General features: G+C 36.6%; 1 protein-coding gene across 1 annotated transcript in view; it reads left to right on the top strand.

Annotated features, from left to right (window-relative positions):
• The first annotated feature begins 6,909 nt into the window (after positions 1 to 6,909).
• LOC150105769 (cysteine-rich hydrophobic domain-containing protein 2) overlaps positions 6,910 to 19,752 on the top strand; it is a 128,388-nt gene continuing 115,545 nt past the window's right edge. The window contains exon 1 of the mRNA XM_090393570.1: positions 6,910 to 7,073. Coding sequence (XP_090249696.1) covers positions 6,949 to 7,073 — 125 coding nt within the window. The 5' untranslated portion in view covers positions 6,910 to 6,948. The remainder of the gene's footprint in view (positions 7,074 to 19,752) is intronic.

The following is a 19,752-nucleotide window of genomic DNA, read 5'->3' on the forward strand; positions in this document are numbered from 1 at the left end:
TGTTCAAAGAAAACGTGGAGGCCTTGCTCCATTGTCCCAACCTAAATCGTAATGACTGTATATCTATATCAAAAATCTGGGAAAGAATAATCGAGATTACTCATTAATTTTTTTTTTTTCAATCATGTTTCTACTTCAAAATATTCCGTTTCGTACTTCGTGATATAACATCAAGCGGCGTGTTCTATTTGTAACGATCATTTGTTAGTGTTCTAGCTTGTATTTTTTTAAAACTGTTCTTGTAATACTACTGAGTATCGTCTGCTATTTCCAGACCGAAATATTTGGTTAATTAAATATCTTTCTTGTGTTTACGTGCATATATCATTCAGTATTATATCACAAGTATCCTTACAACAGGAAATGATAAAAACTTTAATCAAACAGGACTAGTTTCGTCGGAACGCCGACTTCTTCAGATGTGTAAATAACTACAAAAGAACTGGAAAGAATATCAAGTTAAAAAACATGGACTTCTCATATAAAACAAATTGGGAATCGTAACAGTCAGATTTGAACTGATGTTTGTGTGGCACGTCTGGCGTGAGGCATATGTGAGTGGTTGCTGACTCGAGAGCACCAGAATTCAATCCTTGCGCTGTGAGTCAGGCAAGCTGTAGCTTAAATTATTGTTCATGTGTGATGGGTCCAGAACTATTTCTTTTGGTTCTAAGATGCGCCTCGCTAGTTCGTCACCGCATTTATGGATAGTGGTCGTAAGGTTCCAGTCTATCTGGTGTTGGTGCTCTTCTAGATTGGAGTTAGTGGAGAAATGAACATGACTGGGGAGGGCAATCGCACGGGTTCTCTTGTAAGAGATGTCACGTTGATGCTCCTCAAGACGAGTGAGACAGTCTTATCTGTTTGTCCATAACAAGGTGTACCGCAGCTGCAGATGATTTTGTAAACTCCTGGAAATTGAAATTGGTTATGTTTTTGTTTGGGTTGACTCAGGAAAGAACGAAGTTTTCGTAGGGTGGTGAAGTAAGTTCTATTGTTGAATTTCTTCATAATTTTCGCCAGTTTTGGTGATAGAGCGAGCTTACAAACGTCAATTGAATGTGTGTATTGGGGTTTTCAATCTTGGTTTTCTTGGTTTTGTGATGGTTGTGGCAATTGACTTCTGTCAAGAACTCGGAAATTATTTTGTATAATTCTGTTATAAGTAAGAGAAAGAGATCCAGAGATGAGGACTTCGGTCTGAATTCTATCACGGATAATAAAATGTATTTTATCTACACTTTAAAAAAACGTTGAGTGAGAGCCTTAACATGTGGTAGAATTTCCCTTATGAAAACATAAATTTCAAATTCAGCTGCCAGACATAATACAGTCATGTAATAACATAAGGTGCCTCTACATCATTTCTAAATAATTCAGAACTATTATTATAAAATGTGTGTATATATGGTGGAAAATTTCCTTTAATGAGACTTACTCAAAGAGCAACGACGATGACCTTTGGTTGGAAAGACCTGTGTTCGAATCCCATCTATGACACGGAGGTTACAGTTTTCTCCACCAAGAAACTTAGGATTTTTACTTCTAAGAGAGGAAAAACTGCAAAGAATCTATAGATTACACGCGGTTAATGAATAATAAGTAAACAATAACAATGGATTAGCTTTTGTGATAATTTCCGTTTAGAGACCTCTGTAGGCCTGCGGAAGTTTGCATCTATAGGGTTAATTAACCTCCCCCCCACATAAAAAGCTGTTCATAGCCTAAATATAATCGCTGACTTGAGGAGATTTATTAAATATTTTCTTCAAGCAGATACCGAGTTAGTCGATCTCCGCCACGGGAAAGCATGTTTTCTACCAGGAAACTCGGTTTTTCATCCCTTAAACTGAAAAAAAACTGACCATAGCACCCACAATATTTCAATCATATACAGGGTGTTCGGGATAAATTTGACATATTTATAATTAATTATATTTTTCCGTAAGTTACATGTATTAACACACACTTCTCTTCATTTAAAAGTTTGGACCCTTCTTCATTCATATACAAGATGTCAGAAAGGATGGATAGCTGGAACCCACCTGAATCATGGAAGAGAATAACTTGTATCATGATGATTCGTGCCCGCCATCAAAATAAGGATATTACTACTGCTGCCCAATGCTCCCTGAATACAGTAAAAACAATCAGGCATGAACTAGAGACTTGCAATGGTGACTACGAGGATGTAGCAAGAAGAAAGATCCCTAGCAGACGATCTGATTGCGTTCGTACAGCAGAATTCCTCGCAAATCTGCAGGAACAGGTGTTGAAGAACCCTGGCATTGGAATTAGGGCTTTGTTCGTGGAGTTGCTAACTGTAGTCAAGCCCTGGATAACAAGGGTAGCCAATGGTAGGCCGTATGTATGGCAGCAGGATTCGGCCCCTTGCCAGACCTCTGGGAAAAGTCAAAAATGGTTGTCTGAAAATTTCTACGACTTCACCAGTCCAAATGTTTGGCCTCCAAACTCCCCAGACCTTAACCCCATGGATTATTTTGTATGGGGCGCAGTTGAAAAAGACACCAATCGCACTTCCAGTAATACAAAAGCCCAGTTAATGGATAAAATTAAAACAGTTTTTGCGGCCCTTCCCAGGGAGACTGTAGCATCAGCTTGTTCGAGGTTCCGAAGCAGAATTGAAGCTGTGATCGATGCTAATGGTGGTTATTTTGAGTAAATCTTGTTGATAGTATTGTAATTAACTCTGCCTGTAATGTTTTTTTGTCAATTCATTAAATTTAATAGATACAAAGAAGATTTTCTTTTTCCTTACGAAACTGTCAAATTTATCCCGAACACCCTGTAATATTATGGTTAGGGACCACTAAGGACACTGGCATGGGGGGGGGAAGAAGTATGGATTAGTCATGTCTGAGAAGTGGAGTCAGTTGGACTTCTTATAGAAATAGCAATGGAATACTGTGTGTTTGTGTGTTTACGAATGCTAGAAGTCTTCGAAATAAGGGACATGAAATTTTTGCGTTGGTAGAATTAAGTGAAACGTGCTTAGATGAGCATTACATTCTGACAGAAATAGGGATGGAGCGATGTGTACTTTTTCATGAAAAAGACAAGGCAGAAAGTGAGGAGGTATGTTGTTGGTGATGGATGAGTAGATGTGCCTTTATAAGGTGAAGATTCAAGGAGCAAATAGTGGGAGTGGTTTGAAGCAATATGGATTGAAGTGGAGGTGGATAGGATAAAATATTCATTAGAAACAGCTAATTTATAGCTGTTTCTAATACCTGGAAATATGGAGGGCATTGAGAAGGAAATGTATAGGCAACTCGTCTGGCTAATAAGAAAAGGGTGATTATTATGGGCCATGTAAACTACGGTAATGTAGACAGGAATGAAGAGATAGTATCTGTAACCAAACGATGACAATGCAAAGTTTATTATTCTCGTCACATTGGCTTCTTGTTGCTAGGTATTCAAAGGATTTATGATAAATTTCTTTATTCGCCTTAGGTACTACCAGCAAGTGTAGGCCACAGTGTTATAATATATAACAATAAAGATAGAGTTTCCTCTAATGGCAAAATAAACCAGTCAACAGGTGATATTCTTCCTTATTGCAGTAAGGAATTTATCCATTGAGGAATACTAGAAGCATCTTAAGAATGCTGTATGTACAAATTTTTTAACAAAATATATTCTGTTAATTATGAACCTGAACTCAATTTTTAGATAGGGCAAAATGGCCTCGCCTACTCCCCGTATACGGGAATAAAAAAAAGGTGTTTGTGGATTTTTTTTTAACTCAATTTTTAAGAATGTGATGTGGGAGTTCCATATCAGAATACTATCGATACAGAGGCCGAAATACTTGACCAAGTTTGCTTTTTTTACAGTTACAAGTTTGGATATCACATTTCGTTTCATGCCTTTTTGTGGTTATATTGTGATCTAGTTTACCTGCTAAAGTGAAGTACATAACTCTCGCTTTATCGGTATTAATTTTAAGACCATTATTGGTCCGTGCGGTTAGCGTAGTGACTTTGCGCTTTGCAACCATATGCCTGGGGAAGGAGTGTCCCAGGTTCGATTCCCGTCGAAGACGTGAGGAACTTGAGGATCTTTCTCAGCCATAGCCAAGTTAGCCGGTCTTGGGAGCGGGCAGTAGGATTTTTTCCGCCAGTTTTTCTGGCGTTTTTCATCCCGTAAGCAGGCAAACCGGCCCAGTGAACATAGGCTGTTACAGTCAAAAATATACCCCCCCAGTGGCAGACTAGGCGACAGAGCGGTTGGAAGTGGTACTAACAAGAAGGCACATCTAAGTAACACGCGGACCCTGCATAGGAAGCGGGAATAACGCGTAGTCAAAGAAGAATTTTAAGACCATTATTGCTAAACTACCTATTTTATTTCAACATATCATGCTTAATCGATTTTCTAGATCCTCAAGGGTCGTCTCGGTGTATACTAATGCCGTATCGTCAGGGAACGATATCATTTTACCAACAAGTTTGTATTTACAAACTTTTTGTTTGTAAATTATCATATATTAAAGATAGGATGGGTCTTATCATCGAACCTTGGGGGAGGGACTCCGTATTTTATTATTTTGTTTTGCGCTATTCAATGCGCAGTAAATGGTATATTGTTTCATATTATTTAAATAGGATTTGATCCAGTCTTTATTAATTCCTTATCTAGACATTTTCAGTAGTAGTGTAGGTGTAGGTCATGATGAACAAGTCAAACGCCTTAGATATACTAAGAAAAACGGCTGATGTGTACATTCCTTTATTTATTCCACTATGAACTGTTTTATGAAACTTTATAACGCTTTTTCGGAATCGAATCCGGGTCTAAACCCATATTTGATTAGATGCATAAAATGTTATAGTATTTGTATAGCCATTTAATCATTATTTCATTAAGATTTCAATAACCTTTGAAACTGTGGCCAGTATAGATATCGGCCTGTAATTTCTGATTTCATTTCTGTTACCTCCTTTAAATAGCGGAATAACTGAAGCAATCTTTAAATGTTCTATAAATTTCTCGTGTTCAAATGATTTAATAATGATATGTGTAAAGAATTTTAACGTATGTTTAATTATTCATACGTTAAAGTATTAAAACCCTCCTTGGAGTCAAAGACTCATCATGAGAGGTCCACTCTAATACACACAGTTTATCATACAGTGCCTTAAATATGTTTACTGTCTCTGTGCTCACCACACAATATTGGGCCATGCATTCCAAATTGGAATGTTTCTACACGCATTATATGAAGATGAGGTAAAGAGTAGAGTAATTGGATTTAAAAAGGGGAGGGGGATTGAATGTGACCGTATAAATTTCGATAAATTGAATATTATCATAAATGCAATTTGCAGAAATTGGTGGATAGAAGGATGAGAGGGGGATATGATCAAGACATATAATAGAGAGAGAGAGAGAGAGAGAGAAACAGTGTTTGATGTTAAACAATGATGGAACAGAGAAGTAATGTCTTGTGGGAGCAAACTTCCTAGAGAGAGAGAGAGTGTGTTTGATGTTAAACAATGACGGAACAGAGAAGTAATGTCTTGTAGGAGCAAACTTCCTAAAATGTTGATGACTTCCTCCACAGGGATGTTAGTGAATAGAGATAACATCCAGGCTGGCGAGTAGATCCGTATTGGAGATAGAGATGTTGTTCAGTTTCTCAACGAAATGTTGTTAATTTCGTATATAAGTATCCGAATTATGGATGTGTGGTTTGAGGAGGCCTGCCAGGTGTTAAGATAACAGATAAGTTGGCGAATTGATTCAATCCACAATCGGGCGTATTGGTATTCCATTTTTGTGTACCTTAGGAGTGCCATATGGTCTTGGTGTTAGTGGATGCATGGGCCAAATTACATCGACCAAACTTCAAGGAGCCTTGAAATTAGGCAAAAAGAACACATAGGTGATGTCAATAATAACAGAGAAGAAAAATCGGGGTTAGCTTTTCATTTCTCAAGAACGAACCATACCATAGAGTGAGATAGAAGCACAATTCCTTACATGGAGGAGGACTTCTGCTCCCGAATTTTTAAGGAGGCCACAAGAGTTGCCCCCTGTACACAAAACATTAACAGGAACCAAGGACTAATCTTGCCCGTGATCTGGAAGACCCGTATCAGATCCTTCAACTCGCCAGAACTGAATTATAGTGCCAACTATAGAACGTTCCTAAATAACAACAAGTGATATCATCCACGCTCTATGAATGTATTGTATGCGCTCTGTTCTTTGTTTAATATAATTGGAATCGGTTGATTATAGTTTGTAACAGTTTTTTACTTTTTAGTGCTTTACATCAGTTATGTACCCTGAAGATGCCAACAGCCTTAGTTGGTGAAACTAGTTGGTATAACTTAGTTGTTTATTATATGCACTTGATCAATATAATTCCATTAAAAGTCTTTCCAGAGCTTTTTGTTAAAGAAAATTAAACGTTTATTAACTAACACAATATATTTAATGTCTGAAATAGTGTGGGTTCTACGAATAATGATAAAAAATCCATTCTGTTTCTCATAGTGATCCCTATTTAGTTACTGAATTCTAACCTTGATAATGTCCAAGGCCTTCAACAGCAATCTAAAATCAACATGTAGCTAAAATTAAGTGTTGTACTGTCTTGGTGAAAGGAGGGTCATCTTACTCTGTTATTGTTATTTTTCTTGATTTTTTTCCGCTTTAGTCATGTTTCAATGCTTTGTGGCAAAATGTTTTCCTATGTTCGAAATTTACAACAGCAACAAAAAATAATAATACATTCTCACTTCTGTGTTCAAAATTTGCAACTTTAAAGTTATATTAAATAATAAAAATGAAATGTTTCATTATTGTAAGTTTTCTAACTCGTGAGATTTTATTTTTTTATTGTGTAGATGACGCTTTTGGGAAGTGAGTTTTGTTTGGTCCTGTTCTGCTATCATTAGTTGAAGTAAGTAGGGAATGAACATGGCAGAATTTGATGCTATATACGAAGAAGAGGAAGAAGAAGAACGTTATTATGATGAATATCTTATTGCTGCTGTACCTGAACCAGTAACTGTGAGAGGTGCTGGAAATATGACAGTGTAAGTGATTGAACTGTTATGTTTTTGAATTGCCTACGGTCATTATATGCTTCCTCAGTATTTCATCTATAATTTTGAGGACGATGGTTGATCCACTCTTGCCCTAAGAAAATCGAAACGCTCAGATTTGGGTTCATTTTATTGTTGTAGTTGGATCTTAGAGACAAAGAACCGCGGCAGTATTTACTGAGGATAACAGCTTTACGGATAAAGCTCATGGGTTTAGTAAAATTACCATAACAGGTATGATAAAGTACTCGTATTCGCACAAACACGATGTTTCACACAGGCATGCAACAGAAAAGAATAAAGTGGATGAAAATTTCACCTGTTTTTTTTTTTTTTTTTGATTTTTAATGGGTTACTGTAATAAGTTTTCCCGTCTCTAGCTGTTTACTCATGTAAAATAAGCATGCTCCACGAAGTGTACCTGCTGGCACCCACAGTATTTGTTAGTATTGATGAGGGATTATTCCTAAGTGCTGCAAATGAAAGTTTAGTGAAAATAGCTATTCATTCTTATTACAAGCACAGGGAGTCAGGGCATCATGGCATCATTGAAGAAGAGCTCCCCCCTGTAGAATGTAATGAAGAGATATCATCTACTATACCCCATCTTGAAAACACTCGCCAGACGTGTTTACGGACTAATTACACTTACTAACCATGTACCATGAAAAGAACTTGAATCTTACATATTTACTGAGTACAACAGAGATGGAGTAAGCATTAATTTTCAGAGATGACCTGGAGTTCTCAGTTGTTTATTGAAAACGTGGTAGATCTGCCAACTAGAATTGATTAAATACTCCTGTATATTTCACTCAGTGTAACATGATTCATTGAGGAAGCCGATTCTGCTACATTTACAAGATGAGTATGATTGTGTGAACACAGCATGTGCTTACTTTCATATCGCAGTAGAATGAGTAGGAGGAAATGCTATCAGAGTTGCAGTAGAATTAAAGTATTATTAAAGTTCCAGGAAGAAAAAAAAATTCCTTCCCAAAAATTACAGACAGGCACAGTCTTTTCAATTAAGATTAGGCAGGTGCCATAGGGTTTCATATAATTCAAGGAATAAATGATCAATAAATAAAGAATAGTGCAGCATCTTTGATTCCAGTGAACTCTGTCGATTGCTACTGGCATGAGAAGCAAGGCTTGAAAATCGTGCACAAAATTATACTGTAATACTTTATAACTTACTGGTAATATTGAATTTTCCATTTACAGGAATCCATCCTTCACTGGCAGGTATATCTGTGTAGCTTGACATCATCCACAAAAGCCTTGTGCACTGAACATGCATAATTGTTCTTCAGACTTTTCTATTAGAAGAATTAAATAAAATACTCTATCACTTACAGATATAACTGGATATAATTTGATGATACATTTTGACTTGGTTTCTTTTTACAAACATACCATTCCAAGAAACTACAACTTTTATGAGGATGATGTTAAATTATTCAAGTTTGGTATCAATGCCGAATACTTTACTTGGCAAAATAAGCTGTTTAAACAAATCGAGGGTACTGCAATGTGCAGCCCTATATCACCTCCTTTGGCTGATTACTTTATGGAGCACTTCGAGGACTAAAAATTTGCTATTTCTCCTCTACCCTATATTTGATTGGGACCATATCTTTGTGATATGGTCCCACTCTTAAACAGAAGTACTTTAGTTTTTGGACAAAATTAACTCTTTTATACACCACTCACATTAACTTCACTATTTGGCATGATTCTAACAAACATCTGGAAACCCTAATATTTAGATGTTAATTTACCATTTACAGGAATTTCTTTCACTGGCAGTTATATCTGTGTAGCTTCACATTATCCACAAAAGATGGGTATTATCAAAAGCCTCGTGCACTGGGCATGTAGAACTTGTTCTTCCGACTCTTCTACGAGGAGAATTAAATAAAATAAAACTCGCTTTGTTATGTAATGGATATAACTAAACCATGATACAGAAAATAATTGATAATTATCGTCATTAGGCAGACTACAATGTGATGTTAAAAGGATCTGCATACATTACTTTAAAGAGACTGAACAAATAGCAAGATTCTTTGCAAATATAATTTGTATACCAACTTCAAAGAAACCCATCACCTATTAAGTATAAATTATCATCTCTGTTACTTGCCTGTGTTTATCAAGTACCTTGTTCTTTCCAACTTTGCTGCTTTGGACAGACTGGCCATTCTGTGAGATCAGAATACCAGAACATCAAGATATATCTGATTTCTGGAATCAGAAGGTTCTGACCTTGTCGCTTATGGCATCACCACCAGACACAGAAGTCACTGGAATAAAAGAAATACGTTGCACCACAATAGGTTTAAATTTGATTATTTATTTCTTAAATTGTGTGAAGCCTTATGCTACCACCCCAATCTTAATTAAACAGGCTGTATGCCTAAGTATGCACATACTGTATGACTCATTCTTTGTTCATATTTTAAATGTTGTAGTATTTAAAATTTAAAATGTCCTCATCATGAATGATGAGGACATTTTAGATTTTAAATATTTTAAATGTTGAGTGAAACATACGAGCATTTAATAAATTCTGATATCCCTTACATGTGAAACCATTATTTAAAAAAATAGTATTATGATGCAGAATTCTGTCCTCATCAGAAATGAACTTCAAAATTGTACTTGTATTGGATTGGCAAATAAGTTCATTCAGTTTATGCGTTAGTACAAGTTTACACCGCTTTGCCTGTTGCTGTTGTTGCGCTACTGCGAAACACTATTGCGCAATTGAAAGGCGACATTTCACATAACCTTTCAGTGAATTTTCATTAGGCCTACTTCAGTTGAGTGTGTGTAACATTTGTAGAAATGGAAGGAAATAACGTACGTTACCGGCATATTTTGCTTTTTTATTTCAAAAAAAGAAAACGAGCTGCAGAGGCCCATAAAAAATATGCAGCGTATATGGAGATGGTGCCTTAACAGAACGTGTATGCCAAAAGTGGTTTGCCAAATTCCGTTCTGGAGATTTCGACCTCAGTGAATTTCGGCTAGTCACCCGACCAAAGTTGATCCGAGTGTTGTGAAGGATATCATCGACAAAAATCCATCACAAACAGTGCGGGAGATTGCTGCAGTACTGAACATATCCCATACAAGCGTTGAAAACCATTTGCACAAGCTGGGATATGTTTCAAAACTCAATGTTTAGGTGTCGCATGAATTGACTGAGGCCAATATGACTGCTTGCATATCCATCTGTGATTTGCTGCGACGTCACCAAGAAAATGACCCATTTTTGAAGCAGATGATTATGGGAGATGAAAAATGGTTCGTGTACGATAATGTGGTACATAAAAGATCATGGGGGGGGGGCACAAGAGCGAAATGCTACAAACGACTTCAAAAGTGGGATTGAACCCAAAGAAGATCATGCTCTCTGCGTGGTAGGATTATAAAGGTGTTATCCACTACAAGGTGTTACTGTCAGGCAGAATGATTGATTCAACTGTCTATTGCTCACAGTTAATGCAACTAGCCCGTGCAATTAGCACAAATGTCCTGAATTGGCAAATCAGAAAGGAGTTGTCTTTCACCACAACAATGCCAGATCCCACACATTGTTAACAACCCGGAATAAATTGTTACATCTTGGCTGGGATGTTTTGCCGCACCTTCCGATCGTTGCAGAATTCTCTGAACGGGAAAACCTTTGCGTTTTCCCGTTCAGAGAGGCTGTCAAAAGGATCAGTTTTTCGCCAGTAAACCTCAGGAGTTTTATGAACGCAGCATAATGAAGTTGGTGGACAGATGACAAGAGGTCATTGATAAAGAGGATCAATATATAACTGACTAGTATGTATTATATTTATATTAAATAAAATGTGTTTCATTCCACTCTGAAAAACCGAACAAACTTATTTGCCAACCCAATATCTATATTATAAGTGTTCTTACTGAATTTCATGTTTTTCTGGCATATTTGGTGTCCTTTTTCTATTTCTCTTACAATTTGAAGGTCACATTCTTTTAGTCTCTTTTCATATAAAAAGTTGTATAGGCAAGATATCTTGATTAACCCTATGTAATCTTTTCAAGAGTTTTCTCATCACTATGGGATACGGGGATCTGTATCTGAACACAGTAGTTCAGCTGTAGTCTTATCAAGCCTTGCAAAGTGGCAGAATAACTTCCTTTTTCCTATAAGTTAGGGTTCTCTTTCACAGTGTAGTTATCCAGTGTGTGTGTGATAACTTAGCAGTAACTGCAACGTTGAATTGACCTTAACATGTAAGGACAAGAAGTTATTTTGCCTCTTTACAAGGGCTTGATATGATCTTACGTGGAATATTGTGCATAGGTCTTGTTTCCTGGTTCTGTGCTAATGCTGATACAGTGGAGAGAGTGCAAAGGATAATGTTAAATTTGTCATTCGGATTGTGGAATATAGATTATGAAGACTGAGTGAGAATTTGTGGACTGCCGACACTAGCAGACAGGATAAAGAAGTGTGGTACAATAGAGTGACCTTACAAACTTTTGCAAGGGTCATACAGGATATCAGTAAATGGAATTTTTCATTTTATGGAGAACGTGTAGAGAATGAGAGGGCATCTGTGGAAGTTGAGAATGAATTTATTCAAGAAAGGAGGTGAAAACTAATTTCTCACTTATAGTGGTGCATGATTTTAATGTATTGCCTTTGGTGTTGAGTGCAGATAGTGCGAATGAATTTAAGAAAAGGCATGTTAGCTGGTGGGTGATATATGGCCTATTTCGATGAGTCTGACTCCCTGGAGGTTTCTCTTATTAATAATCAATGTCTTCATTTTCCAGATATCATTCATTATTGCTGCACTTCTCGAGTTTGCATTTTTCATATCTAGGCAATACACTCAACTTATTTTTCACTGTACATTTTCTAACAATTCTCATATATATCACTACCCAATTCATACAGCTTCTTAGGTCATTTTGTACAAGTCATGACTTCTTCAACCTCTTTTTGTTCTCTGTTAGGTATAGGCTTCTCAATAAATTTCCAGTTGTTTCTGTTCTAAGCTAATGCCTTTCTTATGTCAAACCTTTGTAGATCATCCTGTCCATCTTGTTCATTGTCAACATGGAAGACAACCGTCATAGTAGCCACTCAGTGATTAATTTTGTCCATTTTTTGTCATCAGAAAGTGGATTTCTTTCTGCATTTAAAATCTCATGATAATGCTGTCTCCATTTTTCCATCTTTCTTGTCCTCTTCAGTTATGACTTGGAAAATGAATAGACATGCAGGAGTATCAAAGAGACGGGAACTTATGTGGAATTATAAGGCAGGTGATTATAATAGTCTTAGACGTCAACTTCGGGAAGTTTCAAGGAGGCAGGAATTGGAAGGCTGGGATATCACTAGTGCGTGGGAAATTGTGAAAGAATATTTGTTATCAGCAATGGTAAGTTGTATACCACGAGTGAAGAAGAGGACGCAATTTGGAGTAAAGTGGATGACAAACAATATTAAACAGGAATTGCATGCGAAAAAGAGGCTATGGAAGATATAAGGAGACAGGTGAAGAGATGCATGAGGAATATAAGACACAGGCCAGAAGAGTGACTAGTGTGGTAAGGAAAGCAAAACTGGAATATGAGAGGAGATCGGCCCTAAGATCCAAAGAAAATCCTAGGGAATTTTTTAGCTATGTGGCCAGTAGGAGGAGAAATGACTGTGGAAGAATGATATTGTGGGATAAAAATGGGAATAGAGTGACTGATGCAGAGGACATAGTGGAATTCTTCAATGAACACTTTATTGGAGTATTTCATTCTAGAGGAGTCAGTTTTAATGCTGGAGAGATAGGACTGGTTCGAGGTCTGGAGGTACAGGAGGAGAGTGTGTTTCAGATACTGAGTACTCTGGATGTCAGTAAAGCTGTGGGACTGGATGGTATTTCACCATGAGTTTTGAGAGAATGTGCTAGGGAATTAACAGTGCCTTTAACATGGCTTTTCAATGAAAGTCTGGCTTTGGCAAAGGTGCCCAGGGAATGGAAGGAAAGTAAGATAGTGCCATTGCATAAGGGTGGTAACAGACTGGAAGTGTCTAATTATAGACCAGTCTGTGTGTCATCAGTAGTTGTTAAGATCTTGGAGAAAGTAGTGAGGGACCGTATACAGCACTGGGCAGATGAGGGTAATGTTATCTGTGAGAGTTAACATGGATTTGTGAAAGGACGCTCCTGTTTTAGCAATATGCTAGCCTTTTATAATAAAGTTACAAGAACATTAGATGAGGGAAAGGCATATACTGCAATTTTCTTAGACTTAGCAAAGGCATTTGACAGGGTGCCACATGATAAGCTGATATTTAAGTTGCAACACATGAGTCTAGATGTCAGATTGGCCAACTGGATTCAGGATTGGCTGTCTGATAGGTATCAGAGTTGTGTATGGTGGAGCAGTTTCCAGGAGGCAGAGGGTTACAAGTGGGGTCCCACAGGGCTCAGTACTAGGACCTATATTGTTTAACCTTTATATCAATGACATTGCCAGTGGATTGCAAGGGGATATTCAGTTGTTTGCAGATGATGCGAAGCTGGGAAGGATTATTAGTAATAGTGCAGATGTGGTAGCCCTGCAAGACGATTTGAATAAGCTAGATAGATGGGCAAATAAATGGGGATGTCAGTTTAATGCAGCAAAATGTAAGATCTCGAGGTTTGGGAAACGTCGATGGGATGCTGCATACTCTATGGGAGGAGTTATACTGGAGGAAGTTGGGGAGACAAGAGATCTGGGGTTGATGATTGATAGAAACCTGAAGTTTAGGGGACATATTGCAAAGGTGGTGAAGGTAACACAGAGGATTGCTGCTATTATGAGAAGGACACTGACCTGCAGAGATAAGAGGGTTATCATTCCGTTGTATAAGTCTCTGATCAGACCACACTTGGACTATTGTTCTCAGATTTGGTCCCCAGGATTTGAAGGGGATAAATTAACTGTGGAAAGGATACAAAGACGGATGACAAAGATGGTTTCAGGACTGTACAAGGATAGTTATGAGGATCGGCTGAGAGAATGTGGACTGCAGAGTTTGGTGGATAGAAGGAGAGGTGATATGATTGAGACTTTTAAACTGTTGAGAGGTGGTTACAGGGTTGACACTGGGGAGTTCTTTCGCTTGGTTGAACAGCGGGAAGGAGTGATGACAAGAGGCCATCCCTGGAAGTTACGAAAGGAAACTGTGAGCAAGAGGGTAAGGAGTGGTTTCTTTGTGTGGAGGGTGGTTGAGCCGTGGAATGCATTGCCTGATGGAGTGGTGGGAGCGAGAACGATCAGTGAGTTTAAAGAGTGGTATGATAGACTTTGTGTTTCTCAGGGGGGGGACCTCCCCTCGATGAGTCTTGACAGACTTATCGAGGGGGGGGACCTCCCCTCGATGAGTCTTGACAGACTTTATGTCTTAGGAGGGACCTCTCTCGATGAGTCTTTTGACTCCTTGGAGGCCTGAATAATAATAATAATAATATTTTATCCGTTAATGCAACTGCACAAGCTCGTCTATAGCAGGCTTTCACAAACATCCATGCCCATGGTGGGATTTGAACCAACAACCTGTTGGTTCATATCCAACCAATGAGAGTGTTGGTTAACTACTCAGCCAACCAGGCAGTGATATACTTCTTGTCACTTCATAAAATTTTCCGATGTGACCTGGTACTTCAGCTTACTGTACTTTTGCCATACTGTCCACATAATTTCTCTAAAATTTAAACTTGCTACTTTTCCAGGTCTTGTTTGATAACTGGTCTCGATTCATTTTTGCCCTTCTTAGTATTCAGTCTCTTTTCACACCTCATTAAATTATTATTATTAATGCATCTACCTCTAGGCAGCTGACTTGTGGGAGGTCCACTTCACAGACTGTTTATTTATTACATTGAACTTTAAACTCCTTAATACTCCCAGCATCCATAATACATTGTGGTAATGAATTGCACTCATCCACAGTTTTCCATGTAAAAAAACTACACTTTACACTTTTCTTCACACACTTTTTTATAACTGTTTCCATGGATTGCATCTTGTTCTTCCCCTCTTACCTTCTACTCTTTTATTTATAATCCCTCTATGTTAATTTGATAAAATCCCTTCACTAACTTGAACGTATCACCTCTTTTTCTGCCTATTGACCAAACTTTGCAACTTTACTCCCTCAATCTCTCCCCCATTTACCAACATTCCAGAGTCCTAATATTGTTCTAGTTTTGCTTCTCAGGACTTCTCCATTGTTTCCACATCACAGTAAAATCCAGGTGACTAAATCTGATCAGTAATCCAAGTTGTGGTCTGACCAATGCTTTGTACAGTGGCACAATCTTCTCCTTATCCTTATTAAGTGTACTCATTATGGATTCGGTGTACTCAAACATCACCTGAAGATTTTGAATATCATCCACTTCCTGAAGCACACTTTCACCAGTATTGTACATAGCTTTAAATCATTGCACTCCAAATTGCAATGCCTTGCACTTATTAATATTAAAACTACAGCTGCACTCATTTGTCCAAGCTAAAAGTCTCTTCAACTCTTCCTGAAGGGAATTAACATTAACTCCTGCTTATAATTCTACCCAACTTGGCATCATCAGCAAATAACTTAAGATTTTCCCATTCAGTCCAAATGAAATATCATTAACAAATAAGTTAACCAGCAGGGACTTGGAAACAGAACCCTGGGACACACCACTGGTTACTTTCCTTTTTTTTGAGCCATTGCATTATTATACATTGCATTATTATACATTATTATACTTGCTAATATCATTCAAATATCCATCTAACCACTCTATTATCCATTCCCATCTATATCAGCTTGTTATAATCTATTAAATGCCTTTCCAGAGTGAAGAATGTCAGGGTATAATAATCTCCCTTATTCACACATTCATTATCTTATCATAAAATGTAAATACTGCTAAAATAAACCCATGCTGACTCAAAGAATCCTATGTCCATCGACCCATTTCTGTATTCTGTTCCTATCTGACCTCTCCAATACCTTGACCAAAGATATTCAGATGTGTTTAATTGGAAACTTGTCCTAAAACCATGCTTATGGAGTAATACTATTTTACCTTCTTTCCATACCTTTCCCACTTGAAAGACTTTATATTAAATAACTAGGTCAAGGGCACAACTCTTGCACATTTCTTAAAAATATGTGATATCATTCATTCCCATAGCCTTAGCATTTAACCCAGCCAACACTTGATATACCTGATTCTTTAACTTCTAATCCCCCCCCCCCCCTTCTGTCTGTGTTTCACAGCATCATTAACACCAATATATATACACTGATATAGTTCTTGTAAATTAACTACCACATCCCTTGCACTCTGCTACCATAACTATTTGCCAGCATCACCTTCTATAGTTATTCTTCCTCTTATTACAGTAGAAGAATTCCTTTTGAATTATCTTTGATATGACTGGTCACTCTCTTTGGATACATATTTTCTTTTTTTCTTACTGCTTGTCACCTTTCTGGTTTGTGCTTTATATTCCTCATGCATCTGGTCACTATTCGCTGTCTTGTACCTCCTACACAATATCTTTCTTCACACCACTTTCCTAATTTCACTGTTCCTCCATTTCATTCTTACTCTGTTTATTTGCTTAACTCTCGGTATACAGTTTTGCATTGTTTGTGTCAATTGCTCCCTAATGAATGCTCATGCTCGGTCAACTTCTTTTCTGCACAGCTCATTAATCCACAGTATTGATGTTAGTTGACTATGGAACTTCTCATAATCATTCATCTTATAATTCCACATATATTAGGATGATCAGATTTATAAAACAAAAATAGGACACACTCATGGCGAGTTGACATGAATCAACTTCATACTGGTTAAAATGATTCTTGTACTCATGCCATGTCAACCATAACTGTTTAGCTTGATTAAAATTAATATTGGTTACTTACATATTTATCAGTGTCTTAGTCTCACATTAACATTGTCAAATTACACACATACTTATTGAGCAGATGGTCCAGGATATACACTGCTAATATCTTTGTCATATTTTTTAGATGACTGAATTTTTTCCAAAAGCTTTGGCTGTTCCTTTATGAAATGGTAAAAGTCCATATAAGGAATGGCTTTAAAATGTGTTTTTGTTATTAATATTACTGGTCTCTTCATCAGTCCAAAATGTATTCATTAAAGAAAACACCCTCTCTCCAGTGATACATTTGTGCCTTGTATTCTTGACCCAAAACACAGAATGTGTATTATGTTCCCAAAACTAATGTCTTCAAATATTTTTCATTATCTAAATTGTCTCAGTCCACCTCTTACTGGTTGTTACACTACATTCTTTGACAACGATCAGTTGGCAAAGACAAGCTATTCAGTGAAGTGAATCATGTGATGATTCACAGGATATTCACATGATTCACTTTATCGAATAGCTTGTCTTCGTTTGTTAGTTTTAGTGTGTTGATGTCAATTTTGGATATGTTTTGGACACTGTTGAATAATACAATATGGTCCCAGATAATTTTCAAATTATTTGAGACTGGATCATATAAAAAAAAAATCCCTTGAGAGTTTGGGACTTTTATCTTGTGATAGAAAATTTGACTTGAGACCATCAAATATTTTGATCATTAAAATCTTTAAAATAAACTGTTGTCTAATTTTGATCATTCTTATTTGTAAACTCTAATAGTGAAAACATGAAAATGATGAAACACTTGGTTAATAATTGATTTCACATCATATGGCAACATATTTTCACTTGTTTGCAAAGTGTTATGCACAATATGTGCAGCACAGCCTAATCCTAAGAAGTTCCTTTTTTATGTTCTTATTTAACTTTACAAGACACATATTACTGCCTTTTTTTTGCAATCCCACTGAAGTTGGTGTTGTAGTTGTCACTACAAAATGGTATTATACAGGGTGTCCATATTGGACATCCTGCATAGTACTAGGAGGTCCACGTTGGACCTCCTAGTTTCAATGCATTACTACTACTACTACAGGAAAACCTCGCTTAGCATGCATTAATTGATAGATTAATTAATTGCATTAAGCAAATGCAATAAACAGTAGGAATACTTATAATTCATCCATCAGTTAGCATAAATTTGACAAAAAATTACAGTATAAGCTATATTAGGATAAAATAAAAAAGTTAATAAAAATCAGTTGCTTAAATTTTTATTTAATGTCTAAACATTTGATTGAGCTATTTTTTTTTTACAAAAAAAAATTAAGTAAAGATGTGTGAATCGTGCTCAACTTTTTAATCTTGTCATGCAATTTGCGATAGCTGGCGATCGCTTTATCAAGATTTTGGTGGACTTCGAAGTTCGTTCCATATCAGTTACAAAAAATGACAGTATAAGCTATATTAGGATAAAATCATCAAAGTTAATAAAAATCAATTGCTTAAATTTTTATTTAATGTTTAAACATTTGATTGAGCTTTTTTTTTACAAAAGAAAAATTAAGTAAAGATGTTTAAATCATGCTCAACTTTTTAATCTTGTCATGCAATTTGCGATAGCTTTATCAAGATTTCAGCGAACTTCGAAGTTCGTTCCATATCAGGTATCTGCATCAAACAAAATTTCTTTAGCATACTCAATATGATTGAAAACTAGCTCAAGTACTTATGCAATTAGCTTCTTAGTTGTAACATTGTCTTCTTGTTCGCACTCCTTATCTTCTTCTTCATATGCACGTTGTTCTTCTAGTTGAAGGATATCATTCTTGCTGAAATGTTCTGAATAGGAATCAAGCAAGTTTCTCACATCTTAATTATCCAGTTCATTAAATCCAAGTTCTTTTCCAGTTATGCTGATTTCTTCATTAATATTAGATCTTGGATTTTGTGCATGATAAACTAACATAGGCTTGAGTTTAAAGTCTCCTTCTGCACTGCCTCCTGTTAAAAGAGTAAGATGATCTTTAGATACTTTGTATTCTGGTTGAGATGTTTCAGTTTTAGCTAGGAAAGTTTTTGTTGGTATACGTTTCCAAAAGAGACCAATTTTATCTACATTGAATATTTGCTGATCATCATAATCATCCTCCTGAATTATCCTTTGCAATTCTTCAGAAAACTTGGCCACAGAATCTTTATTAGCACTAGCAGATTTCCCAGTTATTCTTATGTTATGCAGTCCAGTTCAATTTTTAAAATGGTCAAACCATCCTAAATTCGCAGTAAAGTTTTCACATTCCTCTTGAAATTTGGTCTTTTTCAATGAGGTAAAAATATTGAAAGCTTTTACCTGAATATTCCCTGTACTAAGAGGTATTCTTTTTTGGTCATAATCCTCAATCCAGAGTGATAGAAGACTCCATCTCGATCATTAAATGGCTTCTATTTCGAGTGATCTGAATACTTAAAGAATCAGTAGCAACTTTAACTTGTTCTTTGTATTCTTTGCTCTTATTTAATATAGTCCAAACTGTAGACTCGTTTATCCCAGGTCTCGCGCAATCATTGTATTACTAGCGCCACTTTCATGTCTCTTAATGACTTCCAGCTTTTCCACTCCCTGCAGATTGGTGACAAAAAATTTCGCTCAATGTAAAATTTCGCATTACGTAAAAAAATCACGTTAACTGATTAATCACTTGCTTAAAGCGGAGAATAGTATCATTTCATT

The sequence above is a fragment of the Typopeltis vanoorti genome, chromosome 6 (assembly GCF_054136105.1).
Source record: "Typopeltis vanoorti isolate ZY-2024b chromosome 6, IOZ_Tvanoo_1.0, whole genome shotgun sequence".
NCBI lineage: Eukaryota > Metazoa > Arthropoda > Arachnida > Uropygi > Thelyphonidae > Typopeltis > Typopeltis vanoorti.